Source organism: Rhinopithecus roxellana, chromosome 16, assembly GCF_007565055.1.
Source record: "Rhinopithecus roxellana isolate Shanxi Qingling chromosome 16, ASM756505v1, whole genome shotgun sequence".
In the NCBI taxonomy this organism is placed as follows: domain Eukaryota; kingdom Metazoa; phylum Chordata; class Mammalia; order Primates; family Cercopithecidae; genus Rhinopithecus; species Rhinopithecus roxellana.
Genome location: NC_044564.1, coordinates 114768004 through 114792373, shown reverse-complemented (window position 1 = coordinate 114792373; position 24370 = coordinate 114768004). Strand labels below are relative to the sequence as shown.

At 41.8% G+C, this 24370-nt stretch overlaps 1 protein-coding gene and 1 long non-coding RNA gene across 3 annotated transcripts in view; one reads left to right on the top strand and one right to left on the bottom strand.

The window, feature by feature from the left end:
- Nucleotides 1-1652: 1652 nt before the first annotated feature.
- SLC31A1 (solute carrier family 31 member 1) overlaps nt 1653-24370 on the bottom strand; it is a 41928-nt gene continuing 19210 nt past the window's right edge. Inside the window, exons 2-6 of one of the 2 annotated variants that reach the window (XM_030919509.1) lie at nt 10888-11096; nt 10129-10292; nt 9246-9318; nt 7579-7747; nt 5591-5890 (exon numbers count right to left, since the gene is read on the bottom strand). In XM_030919509.1, the coding sequence (XP_030775369.1) occupies nt 5689-5890; nt 7579-7747; nt 9246-9318; nt 10129-10257 (573 nt within the window). In that variant the 5' untranslated portion in view covers nt 10258-10292; nt 10888-11096 and the 3' untranslated portion in view covers nt 5591-5688. Of the gene's footprint in view, nt 5891-7578; nt 7748-9245; nt 9319-10128; nt 10293-10887; nt 11097-24370 lie in introns of both variants that reach the window. The other variant, XM_010370464.2, reaches the window with a different exon arrangement.
- On the top strand, nt 5788-23735 carry LOC115893934. The gene is made up of 5 exons (XR_004053967.1): nt 5788-6013; nt 9865-9956; nt 10369-10527; nt 21610-21731; nt 23181-23735. It is a non-coding gene; the product is annotated as an uncharacterized LOC115893934 (long non-coding RNA).

Here is a 24370-nt window from a genome sequence, read left to right as displayed (position 1 = left end):
CATTCAACAGTCCTCCCAAAGTGCTGGGATTATTATGCTTGGCCTTTTTTTACTAATTCAACCCAGGGAATCACCAGCTGTGATCATAAGAGCCTCTTGAATCATCAGTTCTACAGAGACTCTTAGCAGGACGTTAGCCTTTTTGGGGTAGTTTAAGTCTGAGTAATACGAGTGGGAGAGGGCCAGGTGTGGTGGCTCATGCCTGTAATCCCAGCACTTCGGGAGGCTGAGGCAGGATTGCTTGAGCCCAGGAGTTAGAGACCAGCCTGGGTAACACAGGGAAACCCTGACTCTATAAAATTAAAAAAAAAAAAAAAAAAAAAAGGGGGCCGGGCGCGGTAGCTCATGCCTGTAATCCCAGCACTTTGGGAGGCTGAGGTGGGTGGGTGGATCACCTGAGGTCCAGAGTTTGAGACCAGCGTGACCAACATGGTGAAACCCCATCTCTACTAAAAATACAAAATTAGCCAGGCGTGGTGGTGCATGACTGCAATCCCAGCTACTCGGGAGGCTGAGGTGGGAGAATTGCTTGAACCTGGGAGGCAGAGGTTGCAGTGAGCCGAGATTGCACCATTGCACTTCAGTCTGGGCAACGAGCAAAACTCTGTCATAAAAACAAAAGAACAACAACAAAAAACACTAACCTACTAACCTTATCAAGAAAAGTGTACTTTTCATTTTCCTGGAAGCTAGAGTAACAATAATCGTAGATTAAAAAAATACACTAAGGCTTGAATGCATATTTTGTGCTGGGTGCCTGATTCAAACAGGTGTTATGGTTGGGCACAGTGGCTCACACCTTTCCCAATCCCAGCACTTTGGGAGGCCGAGGCGGGCAGATCACTTGAGCTCAGGAGTTCAAGACCAGCCTGGCCAACATGGTGAAAACTTGTCTCTACTAAAAATAAAAAATTAGCCAGACATGATGGTATGTGCCTGTAGCCCCAGCTACTTGGTAGGCTGAGGCAGGAGAATCACTTGAACCCGGGAGATGGAGGTGGCAGTGAGGTGAGATTGCACCATTGCACTCCAGCCTAGGTGACGAAGCGAGACTCCATCTCAAAGAAAACTAAGGCTTAGGGATCATTAGACTAACTTCCTAAGGTCATACTGCTAGTAAGTGGTGGAGCCAGAATCCAAACCCATTGACTCCTCTAAGTCCATGTTCATGATACTACACTAAGAGACTACGAATGGTGCTGATGGCAAGATACCCACTGGCGGCCAGTGGGAAAAGCAAGTAACGTCAGCATTTTGGCATTACCAAAGGGACTGGCAGGGTCACTGTGCATCTCAAGGTTTGGCGGTAAACTTCCTACAGGCCCAGCTCAGAGCCTCTTGCCTCACAGCAGAAACACAGAAGGGATTATGATGTGACAAAAGTTGGCTTTTAAATTCAGGAATCTTCAGTATACTGAAATACTTCTGGCTTCATGAAGACCCTGTCTCCTGTGCAGAAGGTCACATGGATCTTCTAGCATGTACCAGGCATGTCATTTTAAGTAGAGTAAGAGGAAAGTGAGATGAAAACCTGAAAGGATCATACCACCTAAAATACTGACATCTTAAAAACTGATGGTAATGGCCAGAATCTATGCAGCCTATGAAGAGACTAGCTCATTGCATTATCACTCTGGGCAGAAAAACTTGCATAGAATCACAAAATCAAAATATTTATTTTGTTCGTTTTCATATGACACTGTTAAAACATTCCTACTACAGCAATACTGCTCTCTAGGAGCTTACAATCTAAAACAGTCAACATTAATTGTAGACCCAGTAATTAAGGCATTATATCAAATGCAGACTTTGTATCTTTTTTTTTTTTTGAGACAGAGTTTTGCTCTTGTTGCCCAGGTTGGAGTGCAATGGCACCATCTTGGCTCACTGCAACCTGTCCCTCCCAGGTTCAAGCGATTCTCCTGCCTCAGCCTCCAGAGTAGCTGGGATTACAGGCATGAGCCACCAAGCCCGGCTAATTTTTGTATTTTTAGTAGAGATGGGGTTTCACCATGTCGGCCAGGCTGGTCTCAAACTCCTGGCCTTAGGTGATCCGCGCCCCCCTCGGCCTCCCAAAGTGTGTGAGCCACTGTGCCCGGCCGAGTTTGTATCTTTTGATGTATCTTTTGAAGGAGCAGCTGGAGACGGCAGGATCAAAATTAAATGATACGAAAGTGTACTCCCCTCCTCGTGCTCCTTATAAGGAACCCCTTCTGACTAGAACGGAAGACCAGTACCCACAGCCTGAAAGGGAATTTCAGACAACCCTACCATAGAAGTAGTGAAGAAACCTTAATTTCTAATTTCCTAGTGGATACAGTGAGGATTCCATTTGTGGGCAATGGGGATGCTGGGAGTTCCTCCATCATAGACTAGAGACAGCAACTAAGATTCTGTAACTCTGGGAAGGGTACCATCCTTATAGAAATTCCAGTGCGGCAACTGCCTCTTGAAGCATGGTTAAAGTCTCTAACAGGTTTATAAATGCCAATTTCTGGTTGATATTTATATCCATAGCATAGCACTGTCTACTGCATCAGGAGGGCTATGGAGATGTAATACACTAGACATGAGATAAAAAAAAACTGAAAGAAAAGGGAAAGGACAGCAGAGTAAGGGGGCCGAAGAAATGGTGATACAGTCTTCTAATAGATGTGAATGGGGAAGAAAGAAAAGAGAAATTTAGATTCAAAATGAACAAAGAAGTCAAGCATTAAATTCCAAATGAACAACAGAAATGAAAAGTTAATGCGATCATTGTATTATCATAATCCAAGAGCTCAAGATGGAATTTAAGCTTTTTCTCCTTCACTAGCTTCATCCTTTGGCACCCAGTCTAAGAATCTCTGAAATTCAGGTTTTAATACCTGTATCTGTATCCCGGATACTTGAAGACCTAATCTAAACTGATATTTCTGTGAATTTCAGTCATAGCATTTTGTCTTAACTGGCCTTGAATTTTCTTTTTTTTTTTTTTCTGAGACAGGGTCTTGCTTTGTCACCCGGGCTGAGTACAGTGGCACAATCATGGCTCACTGCAGCCTCGACCTCCAGGGCAAAAGCAATCCTCCTGCCTCAGTCTCCCAAGTAGCCAGGACTACAGGTGTGCACCACCATGCCTGGCTAATTTTTGATTTTTTATAGAGATGGGATCTCACTATGTTGTCCAGGCCTGTCTCGAACTTCGGGACACAAGCCGTCCTCCCACCTTGGCCTCCCAAAGTGTTGGGATTACAGGCATGAGCCATTGGGTCTAGCTGGCCTTACTGATAAGGTTCTGTTGCTGGGAGGGTATTCTATAGCAGTTCATGCTGAGATTTCTAGAGAGCACCAGTGTCACTACTAACTATTGATTCCTATTTATTTATCATGGTTTTAAGATTCCTTGGCTTGAGACAATAGGCTGTATTACACCTTTTTGTTGGACTTTGTCAGTACCTGTCATTCACCCTGCTCATGTTAAGTATCATCATTACAAGGTGATGGAATGAGAGAAAAGCACAAAGCTCTAAATGTTGGTTCTTGGATTTTAACTTCAATCCAGTAGGCTTATAACCCTCTCTTGGTTCAAAGCCATACAAGTACACATTCCTTGCTCTCCAATATTTAACTGGCACCCACGGAGAAAGTACAAACTATAAAACCACGACACAGGCCAACAGGATAGCTGTGTTTTGTTTCCTCTGCCCTGAGGCACAACTGGATCTAGCACCAAGAAGGGCAGGATTTAACAGACCAGCACAAGACAAATCAATTTAAAGAGGTAGTTTGAACTGGGAATAAGACTGCAGTGTAGACTACAACTGAACAGAATAAAAATCCAATGTGGTTCTTCACTGAGAACAGGGGTTTTGGCCACTTGTAATGTAATTAAACCCCCACGAATAACAAAGATGGTTATATGGAGGATGAGGATCTGCTTGGTATGAGCACAGTTGTTGGAGCCTGAGGAAAATCTGGCCATCAGCAAACCACACCCTGAGTCTTTCCAAAGAGAAAGCTGGGCTTTTGCCCTTCTGGCCCATGACTGGTAGATTTACACTGCAGATCAAAGGTCTCTCTCAACAATCAAATTACTTCCAAGAAACCACAGACCTTTAAAAATAAGGACTAGTGACTTCATACAGGCTAGTAAAAACACTTTGGCTATAGCCCTTCACACATGTATGCTTGGGTATACACACAATAAATGTGGAATGATTAGGTATTGATCAGCAGTATTTACTACATGAGTTAAGTCCAGACACACCATCTACCAATCAGCAATTCAAATTTCCATGCCCAGTATCAGGCAGCCAGCCCACCAGGCAATATTTCCTTAGCTTAAAGCAGAGATTCTCAAAGTGTGGTCCCTTGTAACATGAGCAGGAACTCAGAAGTGCCACTCTGGGGGCTTTTGGGTTGAGGCCCAGCAATTAGTGATTTAACAAGCCCTACAGGTGATTCTGATGCACGCTAAAGCTTGAAAATCACTGTTTTAGAGGCAGACACGTGAAAACACTAATGGGAAAAATAATTCAAACTCTTTTGCTTCACTTCAGCTGGGACAAACCAAGGTATCAAGCCAAAGTAAACTGCGAATGGTTTTATTTAAAAATATCTATTTCTATTTTCTAAAACTGATTGTCATTTTTTGATTGGCAAGTTCATGCTAATCAAAGTTAAGTGGGAATGCAGGTTGATGAGTCAGCCATCCAAGAATACACACTCTGCAAGCTCTAAGCCTGTATTTAGTCTGAAACCACCCCTCTGCACACTACTAAGATTTTGGTATAATGCATCACATCTGGACAAAGGCACAATGTATTTCCCACTCATTGAATCCAAAAATTGGACCTTCTTTTCTTTTTCTTTGAGATGGAGTTTCACTCTTGTTGCCCAGGCTGCAGTGCAATGGCGCCATCTTGGCTCACTGCAACCTCCACCTCCTAAGTTCAAGTGATTCTCCTGCCTCAGCCTTCTGAGTAGCTGGGATTACAGGCGCCCGCCACCACGCCCAGCTCATTTTTGTATTTTTAGTAGAGACGGGGTTTCACCATGTTGGCCAGGCTAGTCTCGAACTCCTGTCCTCAGGTGATCCAGCCTGCCTTGGCCCCCTAACGTGCTGGGATTACAGGCGTGGGCCACTGTGTCCAGCCCTGGACCTTATTTTCTAATGTTAAGTTTGAGTTCTGGGTTTAGTTGGGCAAGACTTTCCCTCAGCTGCCATCAATCCTGGCTGAAGTTAACCCCTTTCCATCGCTGACCCAGGGAAAAAACTACCAAATTTACTTACTATCTGTTAAAAGTTCAAAAAGGAAGCAGATGATCAAGTCATTGAACAAAAAGCTACATGGATTAGACAAGAACATATAACGTGGCTCTAAGATGATGGAGAAGGAAAAGACATTTCATGGGTGGCTTCTCCTTAAAAGAAATGGGAAACTCAGCTTATTAGAAAAAACAATTTGGGAGGTTACTACTTTAGCTCAGAGACTGTAAACTAAACCTCTGTTGAGCAGGGTGTGTGTGTGTGTGTGTGTGTGTGTGTGTGTGTGTGTGTGTGTGTGTGTGTGTGTGTGTCTGTGTTTGTGTGTGTGTGTACGTGCACAAAGAGGAGCAAGAAGGGATGATTGGAGCAGGAAATCACATCTTCAAGTCTTGAACAGCTTCCCACTGCAATCGATAAGGCCACGCCAGAGTTTGACATCAGTGGCAATGCTCTGTGATGTCCACTACCACTGCCTTCTTCCAGCTGAAGAGGAAGTATCCTGTACCGGCCCCTGCTGCTACTGCAATGCAGAGGTACCCGTTGTAGGTCATGAAGATAAGCATGAGGAAGTAGCTTATGACCACCTGGATGATGTGCAGCACTGTTTGCAGGAGGTGAGGAAAGCTCAGCATCTGCTGCCTGGAGAGTAAACAGGGACACAACAATCAGGGACTCCTAGGAGTTCTGCAGATCAGGAGAAAGAGGGAAGAGTTTTTGCCATGAGCTCAGCTGGAACTGGACAGCCACTCTGGCAACTCACAGGTACTTGAATGTTCTTTGATTGGTCCATGGAAATGAAACAGCACAGGGCTGTCAGGCTTATAAACATTGGTCAGATATGGCTGTGAGGAGGAACCCTTTTCCGGAGAAGGAGAAAAGGACGAGCAGTAATCTAGACTTATCTCCACCTTAGATCCTGAAAGGGAAGCGTAAACCCTCTCACGCTCATCTGCCCGAATGTTTTTAGGCTTCCCACCTTTGTAAAGTTTACATTTTACAAACACGGAAACAGAGGCTGGGGGTGGTGGCTAATGCCTTTAATCCCAGCACTTTGGGAGGCTGAGGTGGGCTGACTGCTTGAGCTCAGGAGTTTCAGACCAGCCTGGGCAACATGGCAAAACCTTGTCTCTACAAAAAATAAAAAAAATTAGCTGGGTGTTGTGGCTCATGCCTGTAGTTCCAGCTACTTGGGAGGCTGAGGTGGGAGGACCACTTGAGTCTGGAAGGCAGAGGTCGCAGTGAGTGAAGATCGTGCCACTGCACTTCAGCCTGGGCAATAGAGGGAGACCTTGTCTCCAGGAAAAAAAAAAAAAAAAAAAAAAAAAAAAAAAAAATAGAATCGTGGGTTGGGTAGTACAGAAGAAATTACTTAATTAGGGATAAGGAGACCTGGCTATTCATCCCCTGGGCCTCAGTAAGCTCATCAGTACAATGGAAATAAATAACACTGCTTGTTTGAAAGCAGGATGAGGCCGGGCGCGGTGGCTCAAGCCTGTAATCCCAGCACTTTGGGAGGCCGAGGCGGGCGGATCACGAGGTCAGGAGATCGAGACCATCTTGGCTAACATGGTGAAACCCCGTCTCTACTAAAAATACAAAAAATTAGCCGGGTGTGGTGGCGGGCGCCTGTAGTCCCAGCTACTCGGAGGCTGAGGCGGGAGAATGGCATGAACCTGGGAGGCGGAGCTTGCAGTGAGCCGAGATCGCGCCACTGCACTCCAGCCTGGGCGACACAGTCAGACTCCGTCTCAAAAAAAAAAAAAAAAAAAACAAATGAAAGCAGGATGTCGGTCTATAGGATTTCTTAAGGTCCAATTTGGTTTTAAGACTTACATTTTTATTAAAACAGTCTCAAAAAACATTTGCCAATCCATGGGAAAAACCAATAATTACCCAAATACTTTCTTAGACAGAACACAGAAATCAATACAGTCTTATATTGTAAACAAAAAGAGGACAGAGCTGACTAGGTATAATTTTATAGAATCAACTGCAATCTGCCATTCTTTTATATCTTGACCTGAATTTCTTAACTTGTTCATTATTATTTTGGTAAATATTTTAAAATATGGCTTCTTCACTTCCCTTCTTCTGAAGTGGCCAATACCTACAACTCAGAACAAATATTCATATTTGCAGAATACTTCCTCTCATTCCTCCTTTGGCCTGCTCATGACCTACAAACCCAAACCTCTAAGGACAGTTTTGATCAAGGTCATACAGAACTCCTAACTCAAGAAGAGGGCTGCTGCTGATCACATAGCTGCGCTTTGCTGCTTAACTGATCAAGCTCTTTAGGGCTTCATCTGGATCTGTTCAGTTCTTACCCAACAGTTTTGTGTGTCTCCATAAGGATGGTTCCATTTGGTCCTGGGACAGGCATGGAATTGTAGCGAATGCTGACTTGTGACTTACGCAGCAGGCTCTCTCGGGCTATCTTGAGTCCTTCATAGAACATTGCTAGTAAAAACACTGCCACAAAAGCTCCAGCCATTTCTAAGTATGGAAGGAAAATATGGTGGTACTGTCAAACATGGGCAAAATCATTAGCCAATGTGCTGTCCAGCTAGAAAGACACACACAAAAAATTCTACTCTCAGTTTTTGAAGACATTATATTATTCCCTCTTCTCTTGCCCAGAGAGGAGAACAGCTAAGATGGTGTAACTGAAAACTATTGCCTCTGCCAAGAACATGTTTACTTTCTGATTAAGATAAGAAAAAAAATCAGAACAATAACCTTTTGGTCAGACTGCTTGATGTCATTAAATTAGGTTTGTTACACTGAAACACACAGTGTAGAATATGTAAACAGGGAATAAAACAATTTAGTTTTATAAGTGGCTGACTACATTTCCTGAATAGGCATTTCAATTCTAAGTCTTTCACACTGTGAAGTGTTGGTAATGACATAAATGTATTCGAACTGCTAATTTAACACATTACCTGAACTAAATGCTCTCCTTCTTCCCAAAACAAATTGATTTTATGGCTCCAAAGAGACATCTGGTACCTAAGGCAGTCCAACTGACTACTGAGTTTGCGCAAGTTAAATTTAAAGTATACCATACAACATAATAGACACAAAGAGATGGGTAATCATCTACCTCAAAACTAGGAGTGACTAAGATGGGCCATGCCAAGAATCAGGAAGGATGTGGGCCATAGTTTGGTAGACTAAAAGAACACTGGTCTAGGTAGCTCTGGAAGGTCTGTGTCCTTGTCCTAGCTCTGACATATTAACTCTATGATTGAAGGCAAGTCATTTCACTCTTTGTGGCACTTAATTTATCGTAAAATTTAAGTATTGTATTAGAGCAATAGTTTTAAACTTAGAGTTATTTTGTGGTATTTAACTTGACTTAGTCTTATGTCCAGGACTAATAACTTATTAAATAAGTAAACACTCTGAGGCCAGGCATGGTGGTTCATGCCTGTAATCCCAGCACTTTGGGAGGCCGAGGTGGGTGGATCACCTGAGGTCAGGAGTTCGAGACCAGCCTGGCAAACATGGCAAAACCCCGTTTCTACTAAAAATACAAAAATTAGCTGGGCATGGTGGTGGGTGCCTGTAACTCTAGCTACTTGGGAGGCTGAGGCAGGAGAATAGCTTGAACCTGGGAGGCGGAGATTGCAGTGAGCCAAGATAGCTGCCATTGCACTCCAGCCTGGGTGACAAGAATGAAACTCCATCTCAAAAAAAAAAAAAGTAAACACTCTGGAAAAGAATGAAAGAAAATGGATTGCAAAAGACTTCTGTCTGGTATCTAAATTATTTTTTAGAGCTCCAAAACATACAGGTTAGTTAACAGAGGTTTACCAGAGGACCAAAAAAGTACCTACCTTCTAGGTAGGAAATAGGAACCAAGATGGTTATGCATCATTACCATGTTGACTCAGTAGTTAGGACAGAAACAGGTGCTGGACTTCCAAATTATTTGTCACTGTCTCTCATGTGACTATCACCTTCCAGCACTACCTGATGGCTTACTCACCTCCAGCTGTATTGATCACCAAACCGGAAAACAGTAGTTCCACATTCTTAAAGCCAAAGTAGAAGGTCATAGGCTGCCAGAAAACCAAAACAAGTCAGTTAGAGATGAATGAAAATTCTAAATGAGAATTTGGGGCAAAGAAGCTTAGAACATTTAAAAATAGAAGATCTGGATAGTAAGAAGAGACACTCACGTGAGTGGGAAGCCCTCATTTTAGTGTTACTACCACAGGCACTGAGCATGAGTACTCTGCGGGGCCCCCACCATCAACATTTATCTTTCTTTCTTTCTTTTTTTTTTTTTTTTTGAGACAGATTCTCTCTCTGTCGCCCAGGCTGGAATGCAGTTGTGAGATCTCAGCTCACTAAAACCTCCACCTCCGGGTTTCAAGCGATTCTCCTGCCTCAGCCTCCCAAGTAGCTGGGACTACAGGCGCATGCCACCATGCCTGGCTAATTTTTTGTATTTTTAGTAGAGACAGGGTTTCACCGTGTTAGCCAGGATGGTCTCGATCTCCTGACCTCGTGATCCACCTGCCTTGACCTCCCAAAGTGTTGGGATTATAGGCATGAGCCACTGCGCCTGGCCAACTTTTGTCTTTCTCTCTTTTCCACACAAGGTATAAAGACCAGAACTTAATTCAGAAAAGAGTTGATTTTAGAAGGGACTACCAAAGAAAGAAGCCTAAAATCTTGGTTCTGGTGTGACTCTGTAAGTAGCCTGCCATGTAATCTTGGGCAAATTACTTGCTTGGGTCTGCTTTGGTTATCCTCACTGGTAAACTGACCTTTAAAGATAATAAGCTTCCAACACTAAAATTCCATTATTTCTATTACCCAAGTGGGTGGGAAAGGGCCTGCGTTGCCCCTCCTATGGCACTCACCATCATCATCATGTTGCTGTCTCCTCCACCATGGGAGTGTGAGGCTGAAGTGGCTGGGTGATGGTGAGAAGGTTGCGTGGTACTGTTGGAGTCCATATAGCTCATCCCCATATGGTGGGAATGATCCATTTTTTCCAGGAAAAGTTGAGGGTCAGCAGAAGATTCTTTTAAGAGAAATAATTATATATAATAATTTAAGGATATAAAAATCTTGTTTCTTTTTTCTTTTTTAATTTTTAGAGATGGAATCTTGCCATTTTGCCCAGGCTGAAATGCAATGGCTATTCACAGGCATGATCCCACTACTGATCAATACAGGAGTTTTGACCTGCTCCATTTCTGACCTAGGCTGGTTCACCAGGCAACCTGGTGGTTCCCTGCTCCTGGACTTGTTTCTTGGTAAATACTTTGTCTATATGGAATTTGTCTAATAAATGAATGCTCTCCTAGCATCTTTATTCAGAATTATTTTTCATAATCTACAGATGGAGAGAGAAGGAACTCATGCTAATAGAGATCACTTTTGGAGACTGTAGCAGAAAGGGTTTACGTGTAGGGCTACAGATGCCTAATCCTTCCTTATTCTGCAGAATTGTTCCTTTTTTTTTTTTTTTTTTTGAGACAGGGTCTTGCTCTGTCACCCAGGCTGGAGTGCAACTCACTGCAGCCTCAACCTCAGCCTCCTGAGTAGGTAGAATCACAGGCCTTAGCTTAGTCCACCACTACCACCATGCCTAGCTAATTTTTTGTTTTACGTACAGATGAGGTCTCATGTTGCCCAGGCAGGTCTCAAACTCTTGAGCTCAAGCAATCCTCTTGCCTTGGCCTCCCAAAGTGTTGGGATTACCCAAGTAAGCCACTGTGCCCAGCCAGTATAGTTCCTTTAACAGGTATTGCTTAATATATGTTCAAACTTAAATATTAGATAAGAAGAAGAAAAGCAGCTTCTTTGGATTGCAGGAAACAATCTGTAATAAGATACAAATGAACGCCGTTAATGAAATTTAACTGCTTTAAGGCTTTCTAATCACAAATGTCAGCAGATAAAAAGCAAGGACTTCAGATAATTCACCTAATTGGGATGGCCTGTGCCTAATCTGGATATTTTGATTACATTTTCACATACAGGACAACCAGCCTTCAGCTAATTTAAATTTGAAGAAAGGTCTACTGTGGCTCTAGGCAAGCAGTGTGCTCAGACTTTAGATATAATTTCAATCCTACCAGGACATTAGAGTGGAGAACATGAAAAACAAGGTATAAATTGGATACTCTATATATTAAATTAAGTCTAGACAACTGCAAATTCAGCCTTGTTTCTTTACTACCACATCACTGTATTGCTGCAAAAGTCATCTAAGACATAAACCAAGGAGCAATAATTCCCTTTTCTTTAAATTTATTTTTTTATTTTTGAGACAGAGTTTTGCATTGTTGCCCAGGCTAGAGTACAGTGGCGTGATCTCGGCTCACTGCAACCTTCACCTCCTGGATTCAAGCGATTCTCGTGCCTCAGCTGCCTGAGTAGTTGGGATTACAGGTGTGTGCCACCACACCTGGCTAATTTTTTAATTTTTAGTAGAGACGGGGTTTCACCATGTTGGCCAGGCTGGTCTTGAACTCCTAAGCTCAAGTGATCTGCCTGCCTCGGCCTCCCAAAGTGCTGGGATTATAGGCTTGAGCTACTGTGCCTGGCCCAGAAGCAGTAACTCCTATAGCTAGAGTTGGAGTGGGAGAGTGGGAAGCTGGGGTGTGTGGAAGGGAAGGTGTTGATGGATTCTCTTTTTTTTTTTATGATGGATTCTCTTTATGTGTCCCTCAACTCCAGTCTGTGGAAGAAAAAGTGGTTTTAAAAATTCCAAGTAGGTATTCATGTTCATGAAACCGAGTATGCTTTTCATTATTCATGCACTCAATAAATATTTATCAAGCTATTACACACCAAACTCTGACCTAAGTGCTAAAAAATAATTCAACAGTGAATATGACAAACAAGGTTCCTAATAGGGAGAGAAACAATAAACACAATTTCATGTCGTGAAGGAAATAAGCGAGAAATAAGACACAATTACTAAGAGGTAAAGAAGAAATTGGCCAGGTACAGCGGCTCATGCCTGTTATCCCAGCACTTTGGAAGGCTGAGGCGGGCAGATCACTTGAGGCCAGGAGTTTGAGACCAGCCTGGCCAACATGATGAAACCTCATCTCTACTAAAAAAAAAAAAAAAAAAAAGCAACAAAAAAATTAGCCAGGTGTGGTGGCGTGCACTTGTAATCCCAGTTACTCGAGTGGCTGAGGCATGAGAATCACTTGAACTTGGGAGGTGGAGGTTTCAGTGAGTCAAGCACTCCAGCCTAGGTGACAGAAGGAGACTGTCTCAAAAAAAAAAAAAAAAAAAAAAGACTGTAGGTAGGAAATTTATATCGATTCAGGGAGCCATCTATTTATCTATTTTCTCCTTGTTAACTCCTACCCCATGGTTCTATGACAGCTGGCTTAAGAAATAGGTTCTTATTTCTAGCGAAGGATAAGGCAAAGCATCAGGTAGGCATAATCAAAGATCCCCTTTCATGCCAGACACTAAATTATTTTATAATTATAGAGCTTGACAGTGAAACCCCGTCTCTACTAAAAATACAAAAAATAGCCAGGCGTGGTGGCATGCGCCTGTAATCCCAGCTTCTCAGGAGGCTGAGGCAGAGAACTGCTTAAACCCGGGAGGCGAAGGTTGCCGTGAGCAGAGATCATGCCGCTGCACTCCAGCCTGGGCAGCAAAGCAAGACTCCATTTAAAAAAAAAAAAAATTACAGAGCTCAACAATCTGGTATTATTGATACCATTACCATAAAGAGATTAGATTGGAGGTATAAAAACATACATAACAGGGTCTTTGTCTACAACATTTTTAGAGTAAACACTAAAAAATACAATGCACAATAAAATAAAGACCACGCTCAAAGTGTCAATGATGGGACAAATGGCAGGTGGGCAGCTGTTTTCAGATAAAGAGGTAATCATGGTAGGATGGAGAGATCACTGGCATCTGAGTGATCATAAATTATGATATTGAACCAAACAAATGTAGTAAGAATGAAAAGACTTTTGCTAGCCAGGAAGACTATTAACACATCCTTATAAAAAGATAGAGGCAGAAGACACAAATACTGTTCTCTTCCAATAAGAGTCTGAAAAATGATTATAGCATAAGAAACCATAAAGGATTATTCCATTCCATATTATCAATATGAATCCTGGTCAGGAAGAGGCAATGAATATTTGCAAGAGTGCCTTCTTAAGACCAAAGGAAATAAAGAAATGAACATGGAGTCTTTCCTCAAGGAGTTTTAAGGCTAAACGCTAGAAAGGGAAACTGTCATAATTTTCATTTTGGGATATAAGATAACATGTAAAGGACTGTTAAAAAAGCAAGACTAGGCCAGGTGCAGTGGCTCACCCCTGTAACCCCAGCACTTTGGGAGGCCAAGGTGAGCGGATCACCTGAGGTCAGCAGTTCAAGACCAGCCTGACTAAAAACCCCATCTCTACTAAAAATACAAAACTTAGCCAGATCTAGTGGCAGGCACCTGTCATCCCAGCTGCTTGGGAGGCTGAGGCAGGAGAATCGCTTGAACCCAGGAGGCAGAGGCTGCAGTGAGCCGAGACTGTGCCATTGCACTCCAGCCTGGGCAACAGACTGAGACTCCATCTCAAAAAAGAAAAACAAAACAAACAAACAAACAAAAAGACTATAGTACCACAAACTACCTAAAAGTTGTAACCCTGATGATTTCCTTGATGAACTTTCATAACATTAATTATTACCATGAACTAATTTTGAAGACCCACAGGTTCTTAATTATTCAGGCCCCTTATTATCAATTAGAGAAATCTACTCAATGATGACACATTATCAAATCTCTTCAGACATATCAGTGACTCAGGACAAGGTATATACAAATTTCCAGAAAACCTTTCAAAGTATGCACCTGTTTTGAAGTGTCATCTGTGCAGGATATATTTCACATCCAAATATACTAGGAGATAGAATAAGAGCAGAATCTACTTGCTCTCATTGTCAGCAGACAATGGATGTAATGTAATGGAATCCTATGCAAGGCTTACCCAATGGTGTATGAATATGAAGGTACAAAGCCGTTGGAGATTAATATATAAACATACACTGTAGGCTCAAACACAAACCAATCCTGATAAGTCCTTAAGCTCACTAAAAGCTTTATTTTAGGAAAAGATCCCACGGGAATATGCAAAGCTAAATGACATCAAAAAAGGAAAAACTTACAAATTAATTATTAAAGCATAATAAATAAAAGTGACATTTTTTTCTCTTCCCACTTAAATTTTCAGTGATGTGCTGTATGTATTTGGATACTTTATCTTCTAAAGCAATCAAACACACCTAACCCATTCTCTCTAGAATAGAAATTCAACTTATAGGAGGTAAACTACCATTGGTTCTTTTTAGCCTGTTTCCTTTGGTAGCTTTAATCTAAGATAACTCAAGCTCAGCTTCTTCCAAAATAAAAATGGGTACTGATGTAAAAATAAGTTAAAATCCAGGGTCACAGCAATCTCTGCTCTATTTTTTTTTTTTTTTTTTTTTTTAGATGGAGTCTCACTGTGTCGCCCAGGCTGGAGTGCAGTGGTGTGATCTTGGCTCACTGCAACCTCCACCTCTCAGGTTCAAGCAATTCTCCGGCCTCAGCTTCCCTAGTAGCTGGGATTACAGGCATGTGCCACCATGCCCAGCCCTAATTTTTTATTTTTAGTGGAGATGGGTTTCACCATGTTAGCAAGGCTGGTGTTGAACTCTTGACCTCAAATGATCTGCCCACCTTGGCCTCCCAAAGTGCTGGGATAACAGGCATGAACCACCATGCCAGGCCAAATTTACAAATTTTTGTAAAGAACAATACTGTCTAAATCTGTTTTGTATGGCTATAACAGAATACCTCAGGCTGGGTAATTTACAAAGAAAAGAGGTTTATTTGCCTCATGATTCTGGGGACTGGACAGTCCAAGAGCATGGTGCCAGCATCTGCAGGGCTTCTGGCAGAGAAGCAGAAAGGCAAGTGGGCATGTGCAAAGAGATATGCGCTCACTTTACAGCAACCCAATCTTGCAGGAATGAATCCATTCCTGTGAAAGCAATAACTCACTCACTCCTGAGAGTGGACATTAATTTACTCATGAGGGTGGATCCCTAATGACCCAAATGCCTACCAGCTCTCACCACTGTTACAAATAGTAACCAAAAAAAATGTGAATATATAATTCAGGGACAGAACTGAAAAACAAACAATAACAAAACCCTTAGGATTCCTAACCTTTAATCGATGATAAAATCCACCTACAATATTTTATTTACCAAGTTGAGCTTATAACTAGGGTAGAAAGATTAGAATTACTGTGACCAGGTGTGGTGGCTCACGCCTGTAATCTCAGCACTTTGGGAGGCCGAGGAGGGTGGATCACCTGAGGTCAGGAGTTCAAGACCAGCCTGACCAACATAGTGAAACCCCATCTCTACTAAAAATACAGGAGGTGGAGGTTGCAGTGAGCGAAGATCCTGCCATTGCACTCCAGCCTAGGCAATAAGAGTGAAACTCCAACTCAAACAACAACAAGAACAACAACAACAAAAAACCCCCCCAAAACAAAGAAAGATTAGAATTACTGTACTGCCCTTTCATTTACTTTTTTTTGCCAATTGAGGTACACTAGTTTTCTTTAACATAATTCAAAATAGTTCAATACTGGAGAGTCACCTTTGCATTAGAATAATGGAATGACAGGACTTAACTACATAAATGAACACATCTATAAAAAGAATTTGGAAGGTGAAGGTGAATTTTAAAAGAAAAGGAAGGTGATCTGATTGTATGTCCTGGGAATGTTACTTAACCTTTCTGGAGCTGGTCTCCAGCCTGTACAACTTGGAGGATTCTTGGGAGGATTATATGAGATAACATACATAAAGCATCTACCAAAGTGCCCGATAAATGGCAGTTATTATCATTATGTGGAATATTAGGGGATAAAAGACTTTGCGTAGGGAAAATCCAATAAGTGAACTTCGTGGGAGAAGGCATTAATCAAAATATTAGCTGGGTTTCTCTCCCCACTTGACTTTATTAAGACAACCCTTGACTTGCCTGTTAGCTTCTCTCCTACAAAGTATGCGAGTCAAGACTACTTTCAAGACTGGGCACAGTGGCTCATGCCTATAATCCCAGCACTTTGGGAGGCCGAGGTGGGAGGATCACTTGAGGTCAGGAGTTTGAGACCAGCCTGGCCAACATCGTGAAACCCCATCTCTACTAAAAATACAAAAATTAGCCAGGCATGGTGGCAGGTGCCTGTAATCCCAGCTACTTGGGAGGCTGAGGCAGGAGAATCACTTGAACCTGGGAGGCTGTGTTGTAGTGAACCGAGACTGCGCCATTGCTCTCTAGCCTGGGCAACAAGAGCAAAACTCTGTCTCGAAAAAAAAAAAAAAAAAAAAAGGACTACTTTCAAGTCTCTTTCTGCCTGTCCTGATTCCTGAGACCATGCAGTGGCTATGAACACTCATGTGAACAGTTCATAAGAGCTATTCCTTCTAGCACAGAAATTATCTTGGATCTTTTTTTTTTTTTGAGATGGAGTCTCTGTCACCCAGGCTGGACTGCAGTGGCACAATCTTAGCGCTCACTGCAACCTCCACCTCCTGAGTTCAAGTGATATAAAATAAAAGATGGCCTGGCCATCTTCTTGGATTATTAAGGAAGATGAGAAATGGTCTAGGAATTGACTATTTTAAAAAATTAAGCAAGAGGTTATGTGGAATTTAGTTCCCATAAAATAGTTAAGAAAAGGAGTTTCTTTCTCAGGAAGGCTTTAAACTATTCAGTTTCCAGGGAACATTTATCTTCAGTTAGGTACCTGAAGTTGGTTATGTGCCAACTTGTTTCTGTTGCTTTGAATGCTATTGAATATAGGAAACAGCACATGCTATATTGACTGTTGAAGAGCTCGGCACTTCTGTTGCTTTCCTCTCTCTCCCATTTAATAAGTATGGTATGATATTTTTCCAAATAGCTTTCAAAATCTCCTTATAGTCAAGGGTCTTTCATAGTCAACCTCCGAAGATTATCAAAAAAGTTTTCCCTATACCTGCCCTGTCACCTCCAAGATAGACACAGTCTGTAAAATCTAGTATCTTTAACAAAAATACATAAGAATTTATGGTCAGGAGTTAGGAAATTAGCAAGATGGCTAAATTCTGATGCCTATTCTGAGTCTTAGCATTGAGTATTGGCCTTATTTCTATTGCACAATAAGAATAAGATATAATAATCCATAGGGACTATGGAGATTAGATTGCACAAAAAGACTACACAGAAGTAGTCATACATCTGCCACATGGGCTCTTTTCTCTAGCTCAGACAGATATAATCTGGAGCCCCGGACAATTCTTTTGGAGACTGCCTGTCTTTCCTGGCTTGCATGATAAGGAAGAAAGACTTTATTCTTAAAATGATTAGGGTCATATTCCTTTTTAGGTTTGTAAAAACATTAAACAAAGAGAAATCTATCTAGTTTATCTTCTGCTTTCTATATTCATTACTTATAATTGGTAACTGTAAGTTTTTGGCAAGCACTTATACAGAAAATTCAAGGTCAAAGACAGTACACTACCATAAACAGGGATGCATGCTTATGGACTATGTCCACATGATCAAGCAACCAGTTTAACTGGGTGAATCCTGCCTTTTGATGACCTGTATGGGGTTAGCAGACACTCTGAGAAATGACTCTGGCTTTGTTTTGATTGCTCCTATAGGTGAATTTTAAAATTATCTTGGTCGGGTACGGTGGCTCATACCTGTAATCTCAGCACTTTGGGAGGCCGAGGCGGGTGAATCACTTGAGGCCAGGAGTTTGAGACCAGCCTGGCCAACATGGCAAAACCCCATCTCTACTAAAAATTAGCTGGGTATGGTGGTCTGTAGTTCCAGCTACTCGGGAGGCTGAGGCATGATAATCACTTGAACACAGGAGGTGGAGGTTGCAGTGAGCTGAGATTGTGCCACTGCACTCCAGACTGGGCGACAGAGCAAGATTCTTTCTCAATAAATAAAATAAAATAAATAAAATAAAATAAAATAAAATAAAATAAAATAAAATAAAAATTATCATCCGGGTGTGGTGGCTCACGCCTGTAATCCCAGCACTTTGGGAGGCCAAGGCAGGCAGATCATGAGGTCAGGAGATCGAGACCATCCTGGCTAACATGGTGAAACCTTGTCTCTACTAAAAATACAAAAAATTAGCCAAGCATGGTGGCACGTGCCTGTAGTCCCAGCTACTCAGGAGGCTGAGGCAGGAAAATCGCTTGAACCCAGGAGGCGGAGGTTGCAGTGAGCTGAGATCACGCCACTGCACTCTAGTCTGGTTGACAGAGCAAGATTCCATCTCAAAAAAAAAAAAAAAAAAAATCGTAATGGCTGGGCATGGTAGCTCACACATATAATCCCAGCACTTTGGGAAGCTGAGGCAGGCAGATCGCTTGAACCCAGGAGTTTGATACCAGGCTGGGCAACATGGTGAAACCTCGTCTGTACTAAAAATACAAAAATTAGCTAGGCATGCTGGTGTGTACCTGTGGTCCCAGCTTGAGAGCGTGTGGGAGATCACTTGTGCCTGGGAAGCCACGGCTGCAGTGAGTGGTGATTGCGCCACTGCACTCTAGTGTGGGCGACAGGGTGAGGCCCTGTCTCAAAAAACAAAACAAAAAAAATTATCCTAATGGCTCAATAAATCCCACACACCTTTTGTGGAGGAGTGGTGGCAAAGGAGATGTAGGATAACAAAGGGGAGACCTTGATATAATACAGCAATAAACAGAACTTAGAGCTGGGTACAGTGGCTCACATCTGTAATCCCAACACTTTGGAAGGCCGGGGCAGGCAGATCGCTTCAGCTCAGGAGTTTCAGACCCGCCCGGGTAACATGAAGAAACCCCATCTCTACTGAAAATACAAAAGTTAGCCAGGTGTGGTGATAGGCGCCTGTAGTTCCAACTACTCAAGAGGCTCAGGTGGGAGAATCGACCTGATCCTGGGAGGTCATTGCTGCAGTGAGCCATGATTGCGCCATGCACTCCAGCTTGGGCAACAGGAATGATACCTTGTCTAAAAAAAAAAAAGAAAAAAAAAAGAACTTAGTGGCATTCTAGGTCAATATATTGGAGTTGCTTGGAAAAAACATAGTAGCTCCCAGTAAGTGGGAGGGGAAATACAATTTGATAAATTTTTAGGGAGAAGACTCTGCTTTGAAGGCTATAATGTTTCCTACTCATTCTCTGGGTCCTGGCTTCATATTCCTATTCCAAACTAACTGACAGAGGCCGGGCGCGATGGCTCACACCTGTAATCCCAGCACTTTGGGAGGCCGAGGTGGGTAGATCACTTGAGGTCAGGAGTTTGAGACCAGCCTGGCCAACGTGGTGAAACCCGTCTCTACTAAAAAAAAAAAGAAAAACAAAAAAACCAACAACAACAAACAAAACCAAACCCAAATTAACCAACAGAAATGTGACCATAATTGGATGACTATAACCATATAATCCTTTTGATATTCTAGCTGCCTTTCCCTTGCCTATGTCTTTCTTGAGGTGCAGTGATCGTAGGTATACTTAATGTGATCAATTCCTCTTATAAAAGGTAGGCTTGATTAAACTATCGGTCTCGGCCAGAACTGGCAAAAACTTAAAGACTCCTAAAGTTGTGCCATACCAATGTATTAAACACGGTAAGTAAAAGGATCAGTGGAGTTAGTAAGAAAACAGGTCAGGTCAACAAGAAAAAAAAGAAATGTAAAATACCTTATAATTATATACATTCAAACACATATTGTTCTCCCCAGATTAAGTCTGTCAAGTGACAGTAGTCCATATGGCACTTGCTACAATTGTAGTCTTACAAGGATAGTCTGTACTCAGGAAAGCAATTATCCCAAACCCACCATTATAATAACCTTTACCTCACACACCCACACACATATCTTACATTTTATCTTTTTAAAACTTCTCCAATAAAACCTAGCTACTGTTTTGCCTTTTGCCTTTGTTGATAATAACTCCAAGGGATCATCTATAATAAATTCTCACTTGCTTTTCTTCATAGCAATGTTGGGGCTGAGAAGGATATTAATAGAATTGGCCAAGAATTAATTTAGTGATTATCTGCAGATTTCAATAATCCTTATATTATTCTCTCTCTCATCTTGTTTTTTTCTGACCCTGACAGATGGAGATATTTTCTCTTCCTTCACTATATACCTTCCCTGAAGCACTTTTCATGTAGAAAAGCCAAACTATGCCATACTGAAGTAATAGCAGAATTTATGTGGATGAATTACTCATACATCAGACTAATAAGCTGCATCAAAAGTAACCAACTGTCAGAGACATAAAGGAGAAAACTACTTCAAATAATTACACTTAAAACTTTAAGTGCCTTCATTTATGAGTGGCCAATGATCTAGGCAAATAAGAAATGCTGCATGGATTGACAACTTTTTAAAATAATAAAACAAGCTATGAATTAGTAGGAATAGCTTTTTTTTTTTTGAGACAGAGTTTTGCTTTTGTCACCTAGGCTGGAGTAACTGGTGCGATCTCAGCTCACTGCAAGCTCCGCCTCCTGGGTTCAAGCGATTCTCCTGCCTCAGCCTCCCGAGTAGCTGGGATTACAGGTGCCCACCACCACGCCTGGCTAATTTTTTGTATTTTTAGTAGAGATGAGGTTTCACCATGTTGGCCAGGCTGGTCTCGAACTCCTGACCTCAGGTGATATGCCTGCCTCGGCCTCCCAAAGTGCTGGGATTACAGGCGTGAGCCACTGCGTTTGGCCAGTAGGAATAGCTTCTTTACTCATAAGCTCTTGGCTAAAAATATCTATTTTAGCAAAAAAGGACAATAACTCAGGAGCTTCCCTGAGAATCTTACTTTAACTGTACTTACGGAATGATAAAAAACAAAAACAAAACACCTGTGATTTAATTATAATCAGAACAAGACAGGAATAAGCTGGGGGCAGTGGTGCATGCCTGCAGTCCCAGCTACTCAGAGGATCACTGGAGCCTGGGACTTTGAATCTAGCCTGGGCAGCATAGTGAGACAACCCCCTCCCCCACACACATCTCTTAAAAAGAAGGAATAAGACAAAGAAACACTTTATCTCCAGATATCAGTTGAAGGTCATCCTCTTCTATCATAAATTTCATCTTTCTACATCACTCCAGCTTATTAAGCTGTTCAAACTCAGCAAAGGAGATGAGAAACCTGTTGAGGCAAGACAGATCCTGGAGAAAGTGATTACGTGATGAATTATACAGTCATTGAAGGCTATTTATTTGCAAGAGAAAACATGCTAAAGTCAAACTCAATTTTTAAAATGCTCATTGTCCAATCCCTAGGTCACCTATGTCTTCTGAGTAAACATGAATGGACCATGTAATTACTATATAAAAAACAAAATATAAAGGCAAAGAACTAGTTTAAATGTGAGAGAGGACACAGGTGACATATACTATATTGGGTAAGTTATTTTATATTTTAGAGCTTCATTTTCCTTAACTGTAAGACTACTGAATTATATAATCCATAAAGTTCCACCTAGAGTTAAAACTTAAAAAAAAAAAAAAAAAAAAAAAGCCTAGAGTATAAAAACACAAAGCCCTTGGGAGGCTGAGAAGCCTAGAGTATAAAATACAAAGCTCTTGGGAGATCTGAACATTTACATTTTCTGGCCAAATTTACCTTCATAGATACTTTTGGAAAATACGTGTTTTGTGACAAATATGAGGAGAGAGATTGTAAACAAAACTCATCCCTGTTTCTAAAAGTAGAAGAAGGGAAGAGATTATACTGGCTGCTATTGACTTTTAAGTGGTCTGAAATGCTAAACCAAAACTTTTTATGTGAATTAAATCTCTAAGGCATGAAGCCTTGACAAGTTCCATATAAAATGACATCAGGGGAAATGGAACAAACTGTAAGATAAGATCAACTTAAAAATGATTTTAGGCCAGGCATGGTGGCTCATGCTGGCAATCCTAGTGCTTTGGGAGGCTGAGGTGGGAGGATCACTTGAGTCCAGGAGTTTGAGACCAGCCTGGGAAATACAGTGAGACCCCATCTCTACAAAAAAGCAGAAAATTAGCCGGGTGTGGTGTCATGCACTTGTAATGCCAGCTACTGAGGGAGGCCCTGAAGTGGGAGGATTGCTTTAAGCCTGGGAGGTCAAGGCTGCAGTGTGCCATGATCATGCCACTGTACTCCAGCCTGGGCAAGAGTGAGACTTTGTCTCAAAAAAAACCAAAAAAACCAAACCCTACCTTTTCTGCCTATATGTACTTTATATTCCAGCCAAACAAGTCCAATGGCCAAAAGTTTCTAGTGCTCCTAGGAAACATCCCACACTTTTCTGTCTGGTATCTTTGCCTGCATTGTTTCTTAAGTCTGAAATGCCCATCTTACAATCTCTAGTGCAACAAATCCATGCCATCCTCCAAGGTCTAGTTTTGTTTCTGTTTTTTTTTTTTTTTTTTTTTTTTGAGACGGAGTCTCGCTCTGTTGCCCAGGCTGGAGTGCAGTGGTGCAATCTCCACTCACTGCAAGCTTCATCTCCTGGGTTCATGCCATTCTCCTGCCTCCGCCTCCCGAATAGCTGGCACTACAGACGCCCACCACCACGCCCGGCTAATTGTATTTTTAGTAGAGACGGAGTTTCACTGTGTTAGCCAGGATGGTCTCGATGTCCTGACCTTGTGATCATCTAGTTTTAAGAGCTCTGAAGATCCATAGTATATTGTGCCTTTCCTAATAATTCTAACTGGAACTAGGTCTCAAAATACTCTAAAATGTTTTTATGATATTTTCAATCAATGCCCATATCATCACACTGATAGAATAGTATTGAGAAATGGTAGGAGAAACAGTTGAATGAAAGTATTCTAAAATTCCTTCTCATTTTTATCAACTGCAGATGCTTAATGAGCCCCTCTTGGATGCTACTCTTTCTTGAGTCAGCTAAGAAGAGAAGTCTGGCTCCAAACAATTCGGTCTGGAAAGAGATGGATGAGCCATTTCTTCACCTATATGTGGATCACCTGAAACTGAAACCTGAGTGTCCCGTCTCAGAATCCCACTAAGAATTGGAAGGACCTTAGCAGTCATTGCATGGTGCTCCTCAGTAATACTTAAATTCTATAATAACTGTTCAAACACCTCTGGGAACTTGTCAGGCAAGTGTGTTGCTCCCTTCCAGAAATATAAGGAAGCAAAATTCTCTTCCTAGCCAAGCCAAATACAGAAGATGTCCCATAGGAATCTGAATCTTGCTATTTGACAGTGATGATGCTGATGAACCGGTACTCCAAGCTAAACCAGTATTTGTACTGCAGATACTATTTGCATGTACTTCTCAAGCTGTAATTTGCTTCTAAGGCCGCCCTCCGAAGAACTAATTTCTGCCTGCAAAAAGAAACCTAGGTATCTTCACCCCCAACTTTTGGTATCAATACACTGATTTTTAAGCTCACTATGTGGCATTTAAATCTGTTGCAGACTTATCTTTCCAGACTAATCTCAATCTACTCTCCTTCACATTCATATGTTCCACTGAAACTGACCTACTCACTTTTCCTCTCTCTCTCTCTATATATATATCTATTTTTTTTTTTTTTTGGAGACAGAGTCTTGCTCTGTCGCCCAGACTGGAGTACAGTAGCACAATCTCGGCTCACTTCCACCTCCTAGGTTTAAGCGATTCTCCTGCCTCAGCCTCCAGTGTAGCTGGAATTACAGGCAAGCACCACCACACCCAGCTAATTTTTGTATTTTTAGTAGAGATGGGGTTTCACCGTGTTGGCCAGGCTGGTCTCAAACTCCTGAACTCAAGTGATCCGCCCGCCTCAGGCTCCCAAAGTGGCAGGATTTACAGGTGTGAGCCACCGTGGCCAGCCCCTCAATAAAATTCAGCACTTTGACATTTGTATGCATTTTCAGGGTTCTGTAATTCCCTGGAATTCCTTTTATTTCCCCCCCCCTCATTTTCTATATATGTACTAATCCTGCCATTATTTATTCAACATTTATCATGCACTAAAATGTGCCAGAATTAAGGATAAAGCTAAAACATGGCCCTTGATCATTTTGATTTATAACCTAGCTCAT